At 42.9% G+C, this 18,526-nt stretch overlaps 1 protein-coding gene across 1 annotated transcript in view; it reads left to right on the top strand.

Annotated features, from left to right (window-relative positions):
- Positions 1–18,526, top strand: part of CNTNAP2 (contactin associated protein like 2) — a 2,081,195-nt gene that overhangs the window by 533,636 nt on the left and 1,529,033 nt on the right. The window contains exon 4 of the mRNA XM_030203705.1: positions 13,328–13,531. Within this exon, the coding sequence (XP_030059565.1) occupies positions 13,328–13,531 (204 nt within the window). The remainder of the gene's footprint in view (positions 1–13,327; positions 13,532–18,526) is intronic.

The raw sequence follows: 18,526 nt of genomic DNA, 5'->3' as shown, positions 1-18,526 counted from the left end.
CTTTTATCATTTGTTATGTTAAAGCTCAGTGCCCATTATTCGTATTCGGTATTTGTATTTGGTCAAATATTTTTCATTATTTGTATTTGACCGAATAGTAAAATATGCTATTTTGTACAGCTCTAATTCATGATGGCAATCCTGAAATGTTGACTTGCTACTTGTGCTTCCAGCAGAGGGTTGAGAAGCACTGTTATAGGCTGAGAGGAAAAGATTCATAAATTTGGCATATCCTTTAATTCTCTGTTAACAACCAACAAATTGCCAGATACTTCACTACTAAATAGAGTATAATTGATTTACTAATATACCAAAAATAGCCCCTGATGTTTTGATTCTGAAAAGCCATTCTATTAATATTCAAGCTATCCAATGTTCAATTATGAATAGATAATATTTAATGCTGATTTATTAATACCCGGGTTAACACATTTTTGTGATTATGTTTTAATGCTTCTTGTCATAAACACCTGAGGTAATGCCCATTTGGGGCCAGATTCTATATATGGCTCATGAAAACTCTAACCATTAAATAGACGCTCTGCTTCAATCCATTTTCCAACATACATTTATCAATAACAATCCACTAGGTCCAGAAATCATAGTATTTTTATATATACGGGTCTATCAGATCAGCGCACCTTCCCCTAATAAGGTTAAATGAGCCTAGCATATGTCTGAAAAGGGGCGTAGCGCAATCCTCATCAATGGGGACTGTTTGACATATGCGTGGAGACTACCTTGAAACAGCGTTCTATAACGCGAAACATGGATCTGTGTCGGTTGACATCTGGTCTCCAGCCTTTGAATATAAGAAACAGCTAAAATCGCTAACATTGAAAAATTGAAAAGCTAAGTACTTTAATATACTGTTAATATATAGAGGAAATACTGGATATAATAATTGGAAAAGATATAAGCTGTTTAAAACTAAAAAAGAAAGAAAAAAATTTAAAAAATATATTTAAGGATTGATGAGGATTGCGCTACGCCCCTTTTCAGACATATGCTAGGCTCATTTAGCCTTATTAGGGGAAGGTGCGCTGATCTGATAGACCCGTATATATAAAAATACTATGATTTCTGAACCCAGTGGATTGTTATTGATAAATGTATGTTGGAAAATGGATTGAAGCAGAGCGTCTATTTAATGGTTATACTGTGAGCTCCCTTCAAGATAAATAATTTGGTGCTTATTGACTATTTTTCATGAAAACTCTAGGCAGAATAAATTTCCACCTAAGTGTATTCTGTATTTAAATTAAATGCACAATTGGCTGGAATAACTTTAAACGGATAAGCTATTCAGCTATGCAATTTAAATACATAGGCGGGTGAATATATTCTAACTTTGAACATATAACTTATTTGTTTAAAGTTATCTGTTAGTTGGCCAGCTGAAAACTGGCTTCACTAGTTCAGTGAGTGAAAAGCAATTTGTAACTCCCCAAGATGCTGGGGAATTGTAGAAGTATCTGAGAGATTTGAAAAACTGGCTTAGTAATGGCATGTTCAATTGATAATGTGTGAGTATTACTACTGTGTCCTTTTGAAGCATTGCACAGTAATTAGAAGTCCCAGCTTTCTGTGAATGTGCTGTTTTAACTGCAGAACCCACACGAATCTGCAGCAGATGGAATTTCCATCCTTTAATTTATTTTGTCCCTTTACTGCCATTAAGGCATAAACAGTATTTAAGCAATAAAACACAGCAGAGCTGACATCTACCATCAGAATGATGACTGCAGTTGGATTGCATTATTGAACCTATACAGTATGCAATAGAGCCAATGCAATTATATTAGCAGTGAATAGTCACTCACAGAAGGCTTTTATTAACATTCTAGACTCTTACATCGTTCAAGGTGATTCTACACACTGTATAATTAGCACTTGTAACATAGGCAGCTGTGGCTCGCCTGGGCTTCCCCTCTGCCACCCTCCATGTTCATCACAACAGAAAAAAAAAGGATGACAGAAAAGTAGCAATGGCAAATACAAGGCAGCAGGATTTATTAACAAAATTTAAAAAATGTATTTGAGCCAAATCTTACCCTCACTCTGCACATGACTCGCTGTTACCACATCCTCCAGCAAAGAGTTCCAGAGCTTAACCATTTGTTGAGTGAAAAAAATATTTCCTCCTATTTCTTTTTAAAGTATTTCCATGTAACTTCGAGTGTCCCCTAATTTTTGTATTTTTGGAATGAGTAAAAAATCGATTTATGCTCCTACAGTTACACCAGCCATATACCTATGTAACAGTTGGTGACTAAATATGACTAAGGTGTTTGTAACCAACTTTATTTTGTAAATTGCATGTATAAGTGGCCCATGTCCCTCCCATGCAACACTCTTAGGCCTGTCTTTATAGAATAATGCTTAGCCTCTTCTATCACATAAGCATGTAGGTATTCACTTACTCGTGAGAGTGACCGTATTCTGTACATTTACACATACAAGTGGCATGTAAATGTGAGCACCCATTGCCATTCTAGAGCCTTCTTTTAAGGAAACCTCTACTGCTTCTCCGTGAACTAATTTATAGTCTGGAATAGATTGTGGGATTCACTATCAGATAAACATGCACTGCAAGATGGTTTATTGCTTTTAAGCATTATCTAACTTTCTATTTTCTCTTCTTAACTTTTAATTTTTAGTTTTTCCTTCTCTGTCCTTTCTTATTGAGGACCAGTTAGGAAAATTCACTTCTACTATCACCCGCCTAATCACTTCCTCCTTCTTCCCTACTTAATCTCTACACACTACTAACTGTATCTGATATTCTGTAATGACAATGTAAGCCACATTGAGCCTGCAAATAGGTGGGATAATGTGGGATATAAATGCAATATATATATATATATATATATATAGAGAGAGAGAGAGAGAGAGAGAGAGAGAATTCTTGTTTGTTTTTTCTAATGTGTGATGTTGGGATATTTGTTATATCATGTTCTCTTATAAATTCTATTATTTATTTTCTGGATAATTTACTTATGAAATTATTAATAAACAAAAAATAAAAATAGCACATGTAGATTTGAAAATAGAATCGATGTATAATCCACCGCCTATTCTACACACACTCTTGGAAACACCTTCTCTATATGCTGCTAAAAGTACATGCAGTGTGAGACAATACACATACTTTTAGCCATGTTTAGGGAAGGCAATTTGCAGGCAGAAATCACTATTTCCCTGCTTGAAAACTTCAAATGCTATCTAGAATTTAGGATTTTATATTTTTAAAGTTATTTCTAATATTGTTATGTTTAATTGCTGAATTATGAATGTTTTGCCTGTAATCCACCTTAGGGCTCAAATCTTTTGGATTTAATTCTAGTAAAAGGCAATAAATCTTTTATGTTTTTGCTACAGAGCTCAGGCCAATGCAAGGATCCACAGGCAAACTTCTGCAGATTTGCTAAGTTCACAAATCAAAAGGATGAATTTTTGTGGATTGAAAATGCTAGTTTGCGGAGGAGTAGCCTAGTGGTTAGAGCAGTGAGCTAAGAGCCAACGAAGCCAACATTCATTTTCCATTTTTCCCATGGATGGTCATTGTCAGTGCTTTTTTGGTAGAAAAAAAGGTGCCGGTACTCATTATGGGCGGGGTCACCACATATGGCTCTACCCCTATGATAGCCACACCCACATTAACCACACCCCCTATACCAGCCATGGCGCATATAAACAGACATCATTGAAAAAATTATAGTACTATAGGAGAAAAAAATAACGTGATTTTTTTCATTATAAATAATCTCTGTAAGCTCTTACAGCTCCAGTATACCCAGTGCAAAATAAGACAGCCAATGTAAATTCTCAAATTGGACATAATTACAAACACTAAAATGAAAATAAAATGATTTTTTTCTACCTTTGTTGTCTGGTGACTGTTTTTCTTTCCATATTGGTCCCAGTCTGTGATTCTGCTTTCTTTTCTTTTCGCTTAACTCTTCTGTGCCATTTGTCATTTTTGTCTCCTTTTTCTTTGCTTTCTTCAATATTTTTCAGGCTCTGTCCAGATTTAATTCATTCTTACTATCCATTCTTTAATTTCCTTCATCTACCTGTGGCTTTTCATCTTTTCCTCACCCTTGTTCTCCCCATGCCCCTTCCTCTTATTCTCCAGTCTTTCTCTATTCCCCTTTTCCATCCAGCAGCTCTGCTTTCTCTCCCCATCCTTCCAGTGTCTCCCCTATTTCTTTCTGCATTCTTCCATCCAGCATCTTCCCTCTCTCTCTCCCCATCCTTCCATCTGTTTTCCCCCTCTCTCTCCCCATCCTTCCATCTGTTTTCCCTCTCTCTTTCCCCAATCCTTCCATCTGTTTTTCCCTCTCTCTCCCCATCCTTCCATCTGTTTTTCCCTCTCTCTCCCCATCCTTCCATCTGTTTTCCCCTCTCTCCCCAATCCTTCCCTCTGTTGTTTTCCCTTTCTCTCTCTCCCCAATCCTTCCCTCTGTTGTTTTCCCTCTTTCTTTCTCTCTCTCCCCAATCCTTCCCTCTGTTGTTTCCCTCTCTCTCCCCAATCCTTCCCTCTGTTGGTTTCCCTCTTTCCCCCCCAATCCTTCCCTCTGTTGTTTTCCCTCTCTCTCCCAAATCCTTCCCTCTGTTGTTTTCCCTCTTTCTCTCTTTCCCCAATCCTTCCCTCTGTTGTTTTCTCTCTTTCTCTCTCTCCCCAATCCTTCCCTCTGTTGGATTCCCTCTTTCTCTCTCTCCCCAATCCTTCCCTCTGTTGGTTTCCCTCTTTCTCTCTCTCCCCAATCCTTCCCTCTTTCTCTCTCTCCCCAATCCTTCCCTCTGTTGTTTTCCCTCTTTCCCCAATCCTTCCCTCTGTTGGTTTCCCTCTTTCTCTCTCTCCCCAATCCTTCCCTCTGTTGGATTCCCTCTCCCTGTCCCTGCCAAGTTTGGCGCGAATGGCGCGAAGCACGCGGCACCAGCCCCTATTTCCGGCCGCTGCTGCTTCTCCTGTTGTTGAGCAGCAGCGGCCGCTACACAAAGAAAAAGAAGATTTAAAAAAAAAATTGAAACCTGGCTGAAACGCGGCACCCCGGCACTGTAGACAGCCATTAGGCATTGGCTGTTGCCCCGCAACCGCTCCTCCTCTTGCCTCTACGTCACTGCCCCTGGAGGAAGACCCCGGAGGAGCGCAGTGACGTAGAGGCAAGAGGAGGAGCGGCTGCGGGGCAACAGCCAATGCCTAATGGCTGTCTACAGTGCCGGGGTGCCGCGTTTCAGCCAGGTTTGAATTTAAAAAAAAATCTTTTTCTTTGTGTAGCGGCCGCTGCTGCTCAACAGGAGAAGCAGCAGCGGCCGGAAATGGGGGCTGGCACTGCGTGCGGGACATGGGCTCACGGGGCGGGGGGAGCAAAAAAAAAAAGGTGCCGGTACGCTGTACCGTTGCGTACCGGCACAAAAAAAGCACTGGTCATTGTGATCTTGGGCATGTTGCTTCACTTTTCTACTATTTTCCTTCTCTCTTCGCCTTAATCAAACCTCATTTTTAAAATCTGTTTTTAATTCATGTAAACTGCCCTGAAAGTTATGTCTCTAGGGCGGTACATCATAGTTTTCGTAGACCTGAAACCTGACTTTCCATTGCCTCCAGTGCAAACCTAGGGGCCCTTTTTCTAAGCTGCGTGGGCGCCTAAGTGCACCCAACGTGCATTAATTTGGAGTTACCTCCTGGCTACTGCATGGCCCAGGTGGTAATTTCAATTTTTATATGTGTGTCCACTATCAGCCTTAATTTCTAAAGTGATGGGCGCCCAGATTTCAACCCAAATCGGGAGATAGGTGTCCATCTCGCAAAGGCGCCCAAATAGGTATAATCGAAAGCTGATTTTGGGCGTCTTCAACTGCAATCTGTCACGGAAACGGGCAAAGTTGACGGGGGCTTGTTGGAGGTGTGGTGAAGGCGGGACTGGGGCGTGTTTATCGGCTGAGGAGAGATGGGCGCCTTCGACCAATAATGGAAAAGAGAAAGGCATTTTTAGCGCGAATTTGGGTCATTTTTATTGGACCCTTTTTTTTCACGAACAAGTCTCAAAAAATGCCCTAAATGACCACATGACCACCGAAGGGAATCGGGGATGATCACCCCTGACTCCCCCAGTGGTCACTAACCCCTCCCAGCATAAAACAAACAACTTTAAAAACTTTTTTTCCCAGCCTGTATGCCAGCCTGAAATGCCATACCAAGCTCCATCACAGCATTATGCAGGTCCCTGGAGCAGTTGTTAGTGGATGCAGTGGACTTCACCCAGGTGGACCCAAGCCCATTCCCCCCTACCTGTTACACTTGTGGTGGTAAATGGGAGCCCTCCAAACCACCGCCAAAACCCATACCCACATGTAGGTGCCCCCCTTCAGCCATAAGTGCTATGGTAACTGTGTAGAGTTGTGGGCAGTGGGTTTTGGGGGGATTTGAGGGGCTCAGCACCCAAGGGACTTGGGAGGTATTTAAATGTTTTTCTAATTGTTACAAGTGCCCCCTAGGGTGCCCGGTTGGTATCCTGGCATGTGAGGGGGACCAGTGCACTACGAATCCTGGCCTCTCCCAAGACCCAATGCCTTGGATTTGTTCGTTTTTGAGCTGGGCGCCTTCGGTTTCCATTATCGCTGAGAAACGAAACCACCCAGCTCAAATCCGCACAAATCTGATGCATTTGCCAGGCACAAACCGCATTATCGAAAAAAAAGATGGGCGCCCATTTTTTTGAAAATACAGTCTGTCCCGCCCCTTCACGTACCCGTTCGCGGACATAGACGCCCATGGAGATGAGCGTTCATGTTCGATTATGCCCCTCTATGCGTGCCAGAAAATAATTTTTATTTTACAGCATGCGGTGGAAACCGGGCAGTAATTGTAATTCTATGCGTATAGACCATTACTGCCCGGTTAATGCGTGAGACCTTACCACTAAGTCAATGGGTGGTGTTAAGGTCTCATAACAATGGTGGTAGTGAGTCTCAAAACCATCACATTGAAAGTTCAATGACTAAATTTTGGGCATTAACCAGTCCATTTGACCATGATCCCTGTAGCAATTTAGCATTGACTGCATCACTTATCCCTTGGAAACCACTCTTAATATATTGGGGGCCGTTGTTGATCGTCACTTATCCTTTGAATCTCAGGTGGCCTCTGTAGTCACTAAGGGGCCCTTTTACTAAGCTGCGGTAGGGATAATTTGCAGGTAGCATGTGGTAAATCAACACTACCACCGGGGTAGCGTGGGTGCCCTGTGGTAGTTTCGAAGTTAGCACGTACTGTTTCCCGTGAAATAAAATAATTTTCTATTTTCTCCCATGGGGGGCATTCCCGGCAGTAATCGGCTGTGCAGCCACATTACTCCTGATTACTACAGAAGTAGCACATGAGTCCTTACCACCAAGTAAATAGGTGGTGTTAATTGCCTCACACTACTTTTAATATTAATGTATGGCCATTTACAGCCCCATTAATGAAAGGCCTTTTTACCCACTGAGGTAAATAATGGCCCAGCACATGCTAATTTCACTCAACCAAACCAGCACAGGCCACTTTTTACCACAGCTGAGTAAAAGGGCCCCTTAATCTTTGATGGTACCTTGGAAGCTGAAGCGAATGAGGCCCTTTTTTCTTCAATAGATATTTTCAGGTTACTTGTCCAGTGTTTTAAGGAAACTTCAAACTACCCGGAATACTGGGACCAGGTAAATCCGGCATGTGCCACACTTTGGAAGGGTTACTCCACTGCTGATTCAATTTCATTGGCTTCCTGTAAGGGCCAGGGTTGTTTTTAAGCTCTGTGCTCTCCTATTTCCAATTTTGTATGGCACTGCCCCTGATTATATGTTGCTCTTTGTCACTTTGCCTTCTCGAAATGCTACCTATGAGAGACTACCTGCAAGAAAGTAGTCTATATGTCAATTTATTCTGCTACTTTTTCTAACCAAGATACTAAGTGGTGGAATCCCTTGCCAAATATATATTAGATCCCAGCATGATTACTTACTTTTCGCAAGTTTTTGAACTCTTTCCTTTAAAAAAAACAAAAGTTTGGTTAATTGATGCTGATGCTTAGTTTTTTTCTCCCCCTCCCCCATTACATATGTATTTACATTTGTTTCCTTGGTTGATATGTGTGGGATTATGGTTATTATTTCAAATTTTGTACATTCTTGTATCTTGTAAGCCGCATTGAAATCAAATTTGTGCAGCAAAATGTGGGTTATAAATGTCATAAATAAATCAGGGGCATAGCTACGGGTGGGCCTGGGTGGGCCCAGGCCCACCCAATTTCAGTCCAGGCCCGCCCAGCGCCAGCGCCAGCTCCCATTGCCGGCCACTGCTGCTTTTCCTGATGAGCAGCAGTGGCCGGCGCTACAAAAAGAAGAAGCGCTCAGCTGACTGAGCTGAGCGCCAACGCATCGCTAAGGACGAGAAAAAAATGTTTTAAAAAAAATGCAGCACCGCAGGCAGCCTCGAAGCATTGGCTGCTGGCTCTGTGCAGGCTCCTCCCGTCTCTTACATCACTGCCCCTGTAGCGAAGCAGGGGCAGTGACGTAAGAGACGGAAGGAGCCTGCAGAGCCAGCAGCCAATGCTGCGAGGCTGCCTGCAGTGCCGCTTTTTTTTTAAAAACATTTTTTCTCGTCGGGTTAGCGTTGGCGCTCAGCTCAGTCAGCTGAGCGCTTCTTCTTTTTGTAGCGCCGGCCCTGCTGCTCATCAGGAAAAGCAGCAGTGGCCGGCAATGGGAGCTGGGGCTGGTGGGCCTGAATGGGAGAGGGAAAATGGATGGCAGGATGGGGAGAAAGAGGAAAAATGGAAGGAGGGGGAGAGAAAGAGGGAAAACAGATGGGAGGATGGCAGAGAAAGAGGGAAAACGGAAGGATGGGGAAAGAAAGAGGGAAAACAGATGGCAGGATGGGGAGAAAGAGGGAAAATGGAAGGATGGGGAGAGAAAGAGGGAGACAGATGGGAGGATGGCAGAGAAAGAGGGAAAACGGAAGGATGGGGAGAGAAAGAGGGAAAACAGATGGGAGGATGGCAGAGAAAGAGGGAAAACGGAAGGATGGGGAGAGAAAGAGGGAAAACAGATGGGAGGATGACAAAGAAAGAGGGAAAACGGAAGGATGGGGAGAGAAAGAGGGAAAACAGATGGGAGGATGGCAGAGAAAGAGGGAAAACGGAAGGATAGGGAGAGAAAGAGGGAAAACAGATGGAAGGATGGCAGAGAAAGAGGGAAAACGGAAGGATAGGGAGAGAAAGAGGGAAAACAGACAGGAGGATGGCAGACAAAGAGGGAAAACAGACGGAAGGATGGCAGAGAAAGAGGGGAAATGGAAGGATGGGGAGAGAAAGAGGGAAAACAGATGGCAGGATGGCAGAGAAAGAGGGAAAATGGAAGGATGGGGAGAGAAAGAGGGAAAACACATGGGAGGATGGCAGAGAAAGAGGGAAAATGGAAGGATGTGGAGAGAAAGGGAAAACAGATGGGAGGATGGCAGAGAAAGAGGGAAAATGGAAGGATGGGGAGAGAAAGAGGGAAGATGCTGGATGGAAGGGTAGGGAGAAAGAGGTGACACTGGATGGAAGGATGCAGAAAGAAAGAGGGGAGACTATTGGAAGGATGGGGAGAGAGAGGGGAGACACTGGAAGGATGGGGAGAGAAAGAGGAGAGGCTGCTTGGAAAGGGGGAGTAGTGAAAGATTGGAGAATAAGAGGAAGGGGCATGGGGAGAACAAGGGTGAGAAAAAGATGAAAAGCCATAAGTAGATGAAGGAAATTAAAGAATGGATAGTAAGAATGAATTAAATCTGGACACAGAGAGAGGCAGAAAAATATTGAAGAAAGCAAAGAAAAAGGAGAGAAAAATGACAAATGGCCAGGAAACCCTGGCAGAAGAGTTAAGCGAAAACGAAGGAAAGCAGAATCTAGAGACAGGGAGCAACACAATGAGAAAAAGTAAATGGCCATACAACAAAGGTAAAGAAAATAATTTTATTTTTAATTTAGGGTAAAGTAATATGGTGTTAATAAAGTTTCAGAGACCAATACTTCCTTCCTTAGGTCAGGAGAGGATACCGTAACAGCATTATACTGACCTGAGGCAGGAGGTTTTGGCCTCTGAAAGCTCACTGAAAAGGATTAGGCTATTAAATAAATTGTCTGAAATCGGATGCACTGAAAAGCAGCACTTTACCCTGTGTGACAAATGCATCTGAGTGTGACTACATTTTGCTGGGGGGGGGGGGGGGGGAGGGGTAGAGAGAAAATTTTGTGCCCACCCACTTTGGGTTCAGGCCCACCCAAAATTGGCAGTCTGGCTACGCCACTGAAATAAATAGATACATTTCTTGGAACTTGAGGATCTTTCTCCTCTCCACGTGATTCACCAAGTAATCAATGTCATTCTGGTGTTTTTCTCTTTTACCACTGTATCTGGTTTTCTGGCATCCAGCATTGTATCAGTTGAGATGGGGATGTCACAGATGATCATAACCTCTTTGTTTTCCACGATTCTGTAGGGTCATGATCCCAATGTTTTTCCAGTACACTGTTGCAATGTTTTTAGAGCAGTGACTCCCAAACTTGATCATGGAGGTACCCCAGCCAGTCAGGTTTTCAGGGTATCCACAATGAATATTCATGAGATAGATTGGCATACAGTAAAGGCAGTGCATGCAAATCTCTCATGAATATTCATTATGGATATCCTGAAAACCTAACTAGCTGGGTGCCTCCAAGACCAGGTTTGGGAACCACTGGCTTACACTTTTCAGTGAACGAGACGTGCATTGCTGAAATGTTGAATTTTATATGTTCTTCACCACTGCAATGCAATGATAGCAGGCTCCAATTTGGGCCTGCTATATTTTAAAGGGCCTAGTAAGCCAGATAAAGTAAATTGACCTGGCTACCCCCCCCCCCCCCCCTCCCATGGCTGATTCACTTAGAAAAACCAGTGCTCTTCTGGCATAAACCTCCTCTCCCCAGTAGCGTTCCTAGGGGGCGGACACCCAGGGCGGCGCCCCGCCCCCCCCCCAGGTGCAGCGCCCCCCCGATGCAGCGCAGACACCCCCCGGCAAAAGACACCCCCCCGCGAAAGAGCCCCCCCCTCGGGTGCATGCCGCTGGGGGGGGTGCCGCAGCGCGCACTTGCTGCGAGTTTACTAACTTTGCTCGTTTGCTGCAGCTCCCTCTGCACTAGAGAGAAGACTCAGAAGCCGGCAGCAGGCAGCAAATGGGAATCGTTGCTGCAGCTTGGTAGCTCTGCCGAGCAAGCAGAGGTAAACCAGAGGGGGGGAGGGGATGGGTTTGAGAGAGATAGGACAGAATGCGGTAAAGAGAAGAAGAGGCCGGCGACAGGCATCAAATATAAATAATTGGGGGGGGGGGGGGCAGGGGTTTGAGAGAGAGAAGGTGGGGGAAAAGATGTCAGACCACCAGCAGGGGGGGAAGGGGTTTGAGAGAGAGGGGAGAAAACAAGGTGGTTGGATAAAAACAGGAGATGGGTTAAAGTCAAAAAGCTGAAGCCAATTGGGTTAATCTCTGTTTCCCTTCCCCTGCATAACTGCCATCCCCGTACACTCAAAACAAAGCAAACAAACGTATGAGCTGCTGCATCCAAGTTGTCGTTTTTTATTGCTGGTAGCATTTTTATTTGATCTCACTTATATTTTTAAGCATACCAGCTTGTGCAGCATACGAAAGAGGAAGTATAATAATGGGATAACTTTTCATAGAGTATTAATTTGTTATAAATTGTAATAGGTATGTCATTTGGAGTGGCTGGTTTTAGGGACACCCTAGCACATGTTATATTCATGCAGAGATTTTTTTTTCTCCTGATAAAGGGCCACTAAAACAGACATCATGCTATGAGAATCAGGCGCTCAACATTTAGGGCCCTGTTTACTAAGCTGCGCTATAGGCACGCTAGCGTTTTTAGCACACACTAATGCTAGAGACACCCATAGCAATATATGGGTGTCTCTAGCAAAATTAGCATGCACTGAAAATGCTAGAATGCCTTAGTAAACAGGGCCCTTAGAGTTTATGACATTTATATCCCACATCAAACATGAATTAGGTTGAAACCTGGGAGCATTTAAAATCTTTTTTTTTTTCCCTGTGCCTAGATCAAAAGAAAAAGATGGCATGTGGAACTTGTGCCTTTTGTTTTGTGGATTTCAATGGTATATTATAAGAATGCACATGATATTTTTTTATTACTACTGGTTGATATACAGCAGAAATGAATTGCTGTACTTTATAAACTAGTCTTCAAGTGTGTCAACTACAAATAAAGACTATTTTATAAACTAGTGGTTCCATGGTGTGTCTTTGAAGAGCCATTCTTTGTTCCCTACTCTTTCTGGACTTCTGAATATCCCTGTCATTGGTGCTTATCCGGTTAGCAGCACTTGCCTAGAATATCAGCTCCAGTATAACTAATGTTATTATGTTGCGTTAAACTGTGCTTTTCTTTTGCTCACTTTCTTTCTTTCTTTTGCTTCTTGTTGTTTGAGCATCTTGCATCTCTTTTGTGTTTTTGGAGAAAAGCAGGTTAAAGTATGTGCTGATAGAAACATGGTTCTTTGAGTTTGCCTGATGGTTAGGATCTATTCTTTTGCTTTGACTGCAGCTGCTACCCTCTAAGAATCTGCTGCCCTAGGCAGCTGTCCAGTCTTGCCTAATGATTGAGGCAGCCCTGGCCCCACTGATAATTTTGGATGCTTTGGGGGGGGGGGCACTAGCTCATACCTCACCTCAGGCAGCAGATTGTCTCGAGCCACCCCTGAGCAGGTGGACCATTGGTCTGACCAGGTATGGCTTTTCTTATTTTCTTATGTTGAGATATATTTCCTTACAGTGGAGGTCTGAATATTATGTAGGGATATCCTGAAAGCCAGGTTTGTGGCCCTCCAGGATTGCAGTTTGACATCCTTGTCTTAGTTTGTAAACCCTCCTGGGCCCGGTTCTACCAACAGCACTACACCTGAATTTGTAATTTGAAGCTTGGAACTGGAAAGGTAATTGAATCTAAAATCCTAATCCAAGTTCATATTTTCTTATCCATATGGTGATGTTATACTTCAAATCCTGTTGTACAAGTTTTAAAGCACAGACTGTACTTTAGAAAAATAAGCATACTCTATTTGTTTGTGTATTATTAGATGCTATTTTAGCTAGAGGTGCTTAGCGTCACTTGAAGTATTTAATGGTCCTGGAAGTTATAGCTGCCACTTGAGTACATTACGTACTATGTGCGTTCGTTCTCTGTTATTCAAAGTACAGCATAACTCAGCAGTGTTGTTCTTTATTTCCCTCTAGGGGCCGATGTTATCAATTTTGATGGCCATGGTGGGCTATCATACAGATTCAGGAACAAGAAGATGAAAACTTTGAAAGATATCATTGCACTGAAATTTAAAAGCTCGGAAAGCGAAGGTGTAATCTTCCATGGAGAAGGACAGCAAGGCGACTATATCACCCTGGAACTGAAAAAAGCAAAGCTGGTTCTTCATTTAAACTTAGGTATTTAGTGATTGCATTTATTGATTTCTAAAACTTCCCCCCCCCCCCCCCCAAGTCAGTGAGCACAACATGCACTGAGGTTTTTTTTTTTTTTTCCTATTTTTCATTGGAGAAATGTTTGTAGCAACTTTCACTGTATAGCAATAACAATAAAATGTAACCTAGTTTCTCAAACTTCTTTTGTCCAAGCCGAACTACTTTCTAAAAACAACTTGTGTGGTCTTGTATAACCAACCTGGAAAATTATACCTGGGCATGCAGTCAATGTTCTCTCTAAACTATGTGAGAGTCTTCCAACTGCTTTCCTGCCAGTGGGGGTTAATGCTGGAGTCCTGCAGAACTTGCCTTCCCTTTCTAGTGCAAATGTGATATTAAAACAGCACCCCCACTGGCAGCAATGTAAGTGGAGGACTCCTGCACAGCTTAGAAGGAACATTTCATGCAGTGCTGTAGGACCTTTCTGCTCCAGTCCTTGAAGGTGACTAATTTGTTTGGGCTGCAGGACGTCCACAAAAAGTGTTTATCTTTTGACATAGGTGAAGACCATTCTGCATAAAACCAGCCCAATTTCTGGCCCTCAAGGACCAGAACTGAAAAGCCCTGACCTATGGTATAGATTGTATGATTCTAACTCTTAGCCAGCATTCAGATTGGAAGATATGGTTACTCTCCTAAATATTTTCGTAAAAAGTAAAATGCACACTCTTTTTAATTAGCTTCCCAAAGCATAACAAATCAGGTTTTGCGAATCAGAGCTACTGAATATAAAGTGCAAATGAAATAAATGGATCAAACAAAATATAGCAAAATAGTGGAAGCAGCTGAAAACACCACTCATGCATCTGTCATATTCCAGAGGCCTTCATTCTACCAAAAATAGATGCATGAACAAGTTTATTAGCTCTACAGTAAAGAAAGACTTACTGGAAGTGTGGTTTTGCATCAGTCAGAAGAGATATGACCTTCTTCAGTGCATAATTAATTGCACTCTGATCTAAAATACTTCAGGCCTGATATTTTAAAAAGCTAGGCTTCTACCCTGTTTTCAGTGGAATGTATAAGTCTAAGGCATTCATTTTCAAAAGAGAAAAATGTGTCAAATGTGGCAGATGGACATTTTTCCCACCAAAACATCTAAATTGAGATTATTTTGAGAAGGCAGAGTTGAGACGTTTTTCACTGAGTGTGTCCAAATAGCAAAGGAACGTGTTGGAGGCACCTTTTGGGCTGGACTTGGAAGAGCTTAAAACCTGGCCATTTATTTTGTGAAAAAGGTGCCCTAACTGACCAGCTAATCACTAGAGGGATGAAGACATGACCCCCTCCGCCCCCCCCCCCTCCCCCCCAAAGATAGAACAGTAGATACCAGGCTCTATGACAGCTCTAGATAGTAAGGCCATTCCTAAGAAAGCAGCAAGCTGGTTAAATGTTACAATGTTCCTTCAAAAAGAATCCATTGAAATTGGCAAGAAGGGGAAATTGAGGAATTAGTCCCTTCTGCTAGTGCAGATTTAACTGCAATTTGGAAGACTACTAATAATATTTCAACAAGTGCAACTGTTTTAGTAACTCTCCTGGATGAGAAAGCTAAGAATATGGGTTTAAAGCTGTATTTTAAAAAATAAGAGTTCCTCTTTTGTGGTAAAGCTTTACAAACGTTTCCAGAGTAACCTAGATATCTAGGAAGGCTTTTCTAGATATGAAGTCTTCTGTACTATAAAGCCAGGGGGACCTTTTTTTCTAAGATTTCCTTGTAAATGCTTAATTAATATGCAAGGGAAAAGAAATATTTCCTCTACTACTACTACTATTTATCATTTCTATAGCGCTAAAAGGCATACGCAGCACTGTACACCATAAACAAAAAAAGACAGTCCCTGCTCAAAGGGCTTACAATCTCCTCAACTTCCTTGGCGGAACAGAGTAACTCATTGGGACACTGAGGGGCCCTTTTACTAGGCCGCACAAGCGTCTACATGTGCCAAAATGGAATTCCTGCTCTTGTGGTAATTTCATTTTGTTTAAATATCTCAGGCCTTCTTCCCCGTGATGTGGTCTTCAAGATCCTTTCATTTTTTTACCTTTGGATATAATTTTTTTATTTCTTATTGATTGATTTCTGATATTTGCCTGTTCTGTTGTTTGGATTTATAATAAAAAAAAATCCTAAAAAGAAAAGAAAGCAGCAGTCAAGTAGATGGAATAGCCTAATGGTCAGTGCAGCGGCCAGTGAACAATGGGACCCAGGTTCAAGTCCCACTTTAACTCTTTTATTTCAGTCAAAATATGTGAGCCCTCCCAGAACATATTTTTAAAATATTTATAAATGATCTAGAGATGGGAATAACTAGTGAGATAATTCAATTTGCTGATGACACAAATTTATTCAAAGTTGTTAAAATTACAAGAGGACCTTACGAGACTGGGACACTAGGCGTCCAGATGGCTAATGGTGTTTAATGTGAGCAAGTGCAAAGTGACGTGTGTGGGAAAGAGGAACTCGAACTATAGATACATAATGCAAGGTTCCACATTAGAAGCGTAAGATTATCTAAGGATCATATTTGGGTGTATCTGTATTTTAAAACAGGCTCTATGTCAGCAGATTCTGTTCTAAAATACATATTGGCCATGAAATATATTTTTCAGTTGATATTCAAAGCAATTTAAGCAGGTAGAAGAGGCTCCTGCCCACTTAAATTGTGCTCAGTGGGTCAGCCACCGATAATTGGCAGCACTTAATTGGTCAGTGCCACTGAATATTATCTCTGACTAGCCAATTCAAAAGTGGACAGGAGAAGAGCATTCTGCAGAAGATGGAGTCAGGGAGGATCCAGGAGCTATGGAACCAAATAGGACCACATATATAGCAGTCCTAACTTTGGTCATTTAGCTATGTGGGTGCCAGAACTGAATAGCAGCTGGCACCTGCATAACTTTCTGGTTGCCACTCTGATGTCCCTCCCCTTTCCAGATCCTGCAATCCCTGATGCAGGTCCCCTCTCTGATCCTCAACACCCCTCCTGATTCCCAATGAAGGCCACCCCAATCCTTAAAGCAGGCCCCTGTCCAATCTTAAACCTATCCTCTATTCCCAAAGAAGGCCCCCCTCAGATCCTCAACCCTCCCGATACTCAAAACAGGCCCCCATCTGATCCTCAACTTCCTCGATCCCCAAATCATACTCCAATCCCCAAAACAGGCTTCTCTCTGATCCTCAAACTTCCCCTCCAATCCAAGATCCAAAATTCTACCCCAACGTGGAAGCCCTGCCTATAAACCAAACTCCACCCCTTCCCCACACATTTCTTCACTCCCCTTTCCATTCCTGCCCTGTTGACTCTGGTTGTCAAAATGATGGCACTGAACCCCGAAATATATCACTCTGAAAAGGGTTACAAATCTAATTTGAATGCTCTGGGACTTCACTGAACCACAGTGAGAGCCATTATTTCTTCAAATGCAGACGGCTAGGAATGCTGGTGAATCCCAGGAGTGGCCGGCCTGTCAAAGGCACAGCAACAACTCATCCAGGAAGTCACAAAACATTCCAGTAGAACATCCAAAGAACTGTAGGCCTCTCTGTCCTCATCTAAGGTTAGTGTTCATAGTTCCTCCTCAAGAAAACTGGGTAAAAATGGGATTAATGGAAGAGTAACAGGGCTGCCGAGAGGGGGGGACAGGGGGGACAAAATTCCCTGGGCCGGGGCCTCCGGGAGGGGGGGGGGCCCGGCGCCGCCACCACAGTCCGGCCCGCCCACCCTCCATTGCTCCCTGGCATTGAACTTAAGCACCTCACCTTCGAAAGCATCAAGCAGCAGCAGACCACTCCTTCCTTCCGTGTCCCGCCCTCACTTGATGTAACTTCTGCGAGGGTGGGACACGGAAGGAAGGAGTGGTCTGCCGCTGCTTGGTGCTGCGCTTTCGAAGGTGAGGCGCTTAAGGTCAGTGCAGAGGGCCCAGGGGTGGAGATAGGACCTGGTGGCGGGTAGAGGGGGGGCCCGGTGACCTCGGGTGGGGGGGACCCCGGGGGCGGCCTTGTCCTGGGCCTGGCCTAGTTTCTCAGCGGCCCTGAAGAATAGCAAGGCAGAAACTGCTGCTATCCAGGAGTAACATCAAAGCTCATCTCACATTTGCAAAAACATACCTGGATGATCCCTGAGCTTTTGGGAATATGATTATTTATTTATTTATTCATGACATTTATACCCCACATTAGCCCAAAACAGACTCAAGTTCAATGTGGCTTATAAACAAACAATAAAGTGAATAAAACATAATAATATACATAATATAATACAAATTGCAATAACTTCTATGTTCTATGGTCAGATGCACCAAAAGTAGAATTCTTTGGACAACACGGGTTCCATTATATCTGGTGTAAAGCAAATACAGCATTCCAAACTAAGAGCACCATACCAACAGTCAAACAAGGTGGTGGCAGTGTGATGGTGTGGGGATACTTTTGCTGCCTCAGGATCTGGAAAACTTGTCATTATTGAAGCAACCATGAATTCTGCATTTTACCAGAGAATTCTTAAGGAAAATGTCTGATCATCTGTCCATGAGCTGAAGTTAAAGTGTAATTGGGTTATGCAGCAAGACAATGATCCAAAACTCAAAAGCAAGTCTACATCTGAATGGCTGAAGAACAACAAAATTAAAGTTTTGGAATGACTTAATCAAAGTCCTGGCTTGAACCCTACAGAAATGCTGTGGCTGGACCTAAAATTAGCAGTTCTTAAAAAAAAATCCACTAATACTAGGACTAGCGGGCATGCGATGAAGCTACAATGTAGTAAATTTAAAACGAATCGGAGAAAATGTTTCTTCACTCAACCTGTAATTAAACTTTGGAATTCGTTGCCAGAGAATGTGGTAAAGGCGGTTAGCTTAGCGGAGATTTAAAAAGGTTTGGACGACTTCCTAAAGGAAAAGTCCATAGACCGTTATTAAATGGACTTGGGGAAAATCCACTATTTCTGGGATAAG

The sequence above is a fragment of the Microcaecilia unicolor genome, chromosome 1 (genome assembly GCF_901765095.1).
Source record: "Microcaecilia unicolor chromosome 1, aMicUni1.1, whole genome shotgun sequence".
Lineage (NCBI taxonomy): Eukaryota > Metazoa > Chordata > Amphibia > Gymnophiona > Siphonopidae > Microcaecilia > Microcaecilia unicolor.
This window is presented reverse-complemented; position numbering and strand designations above follow the sequence as displayed.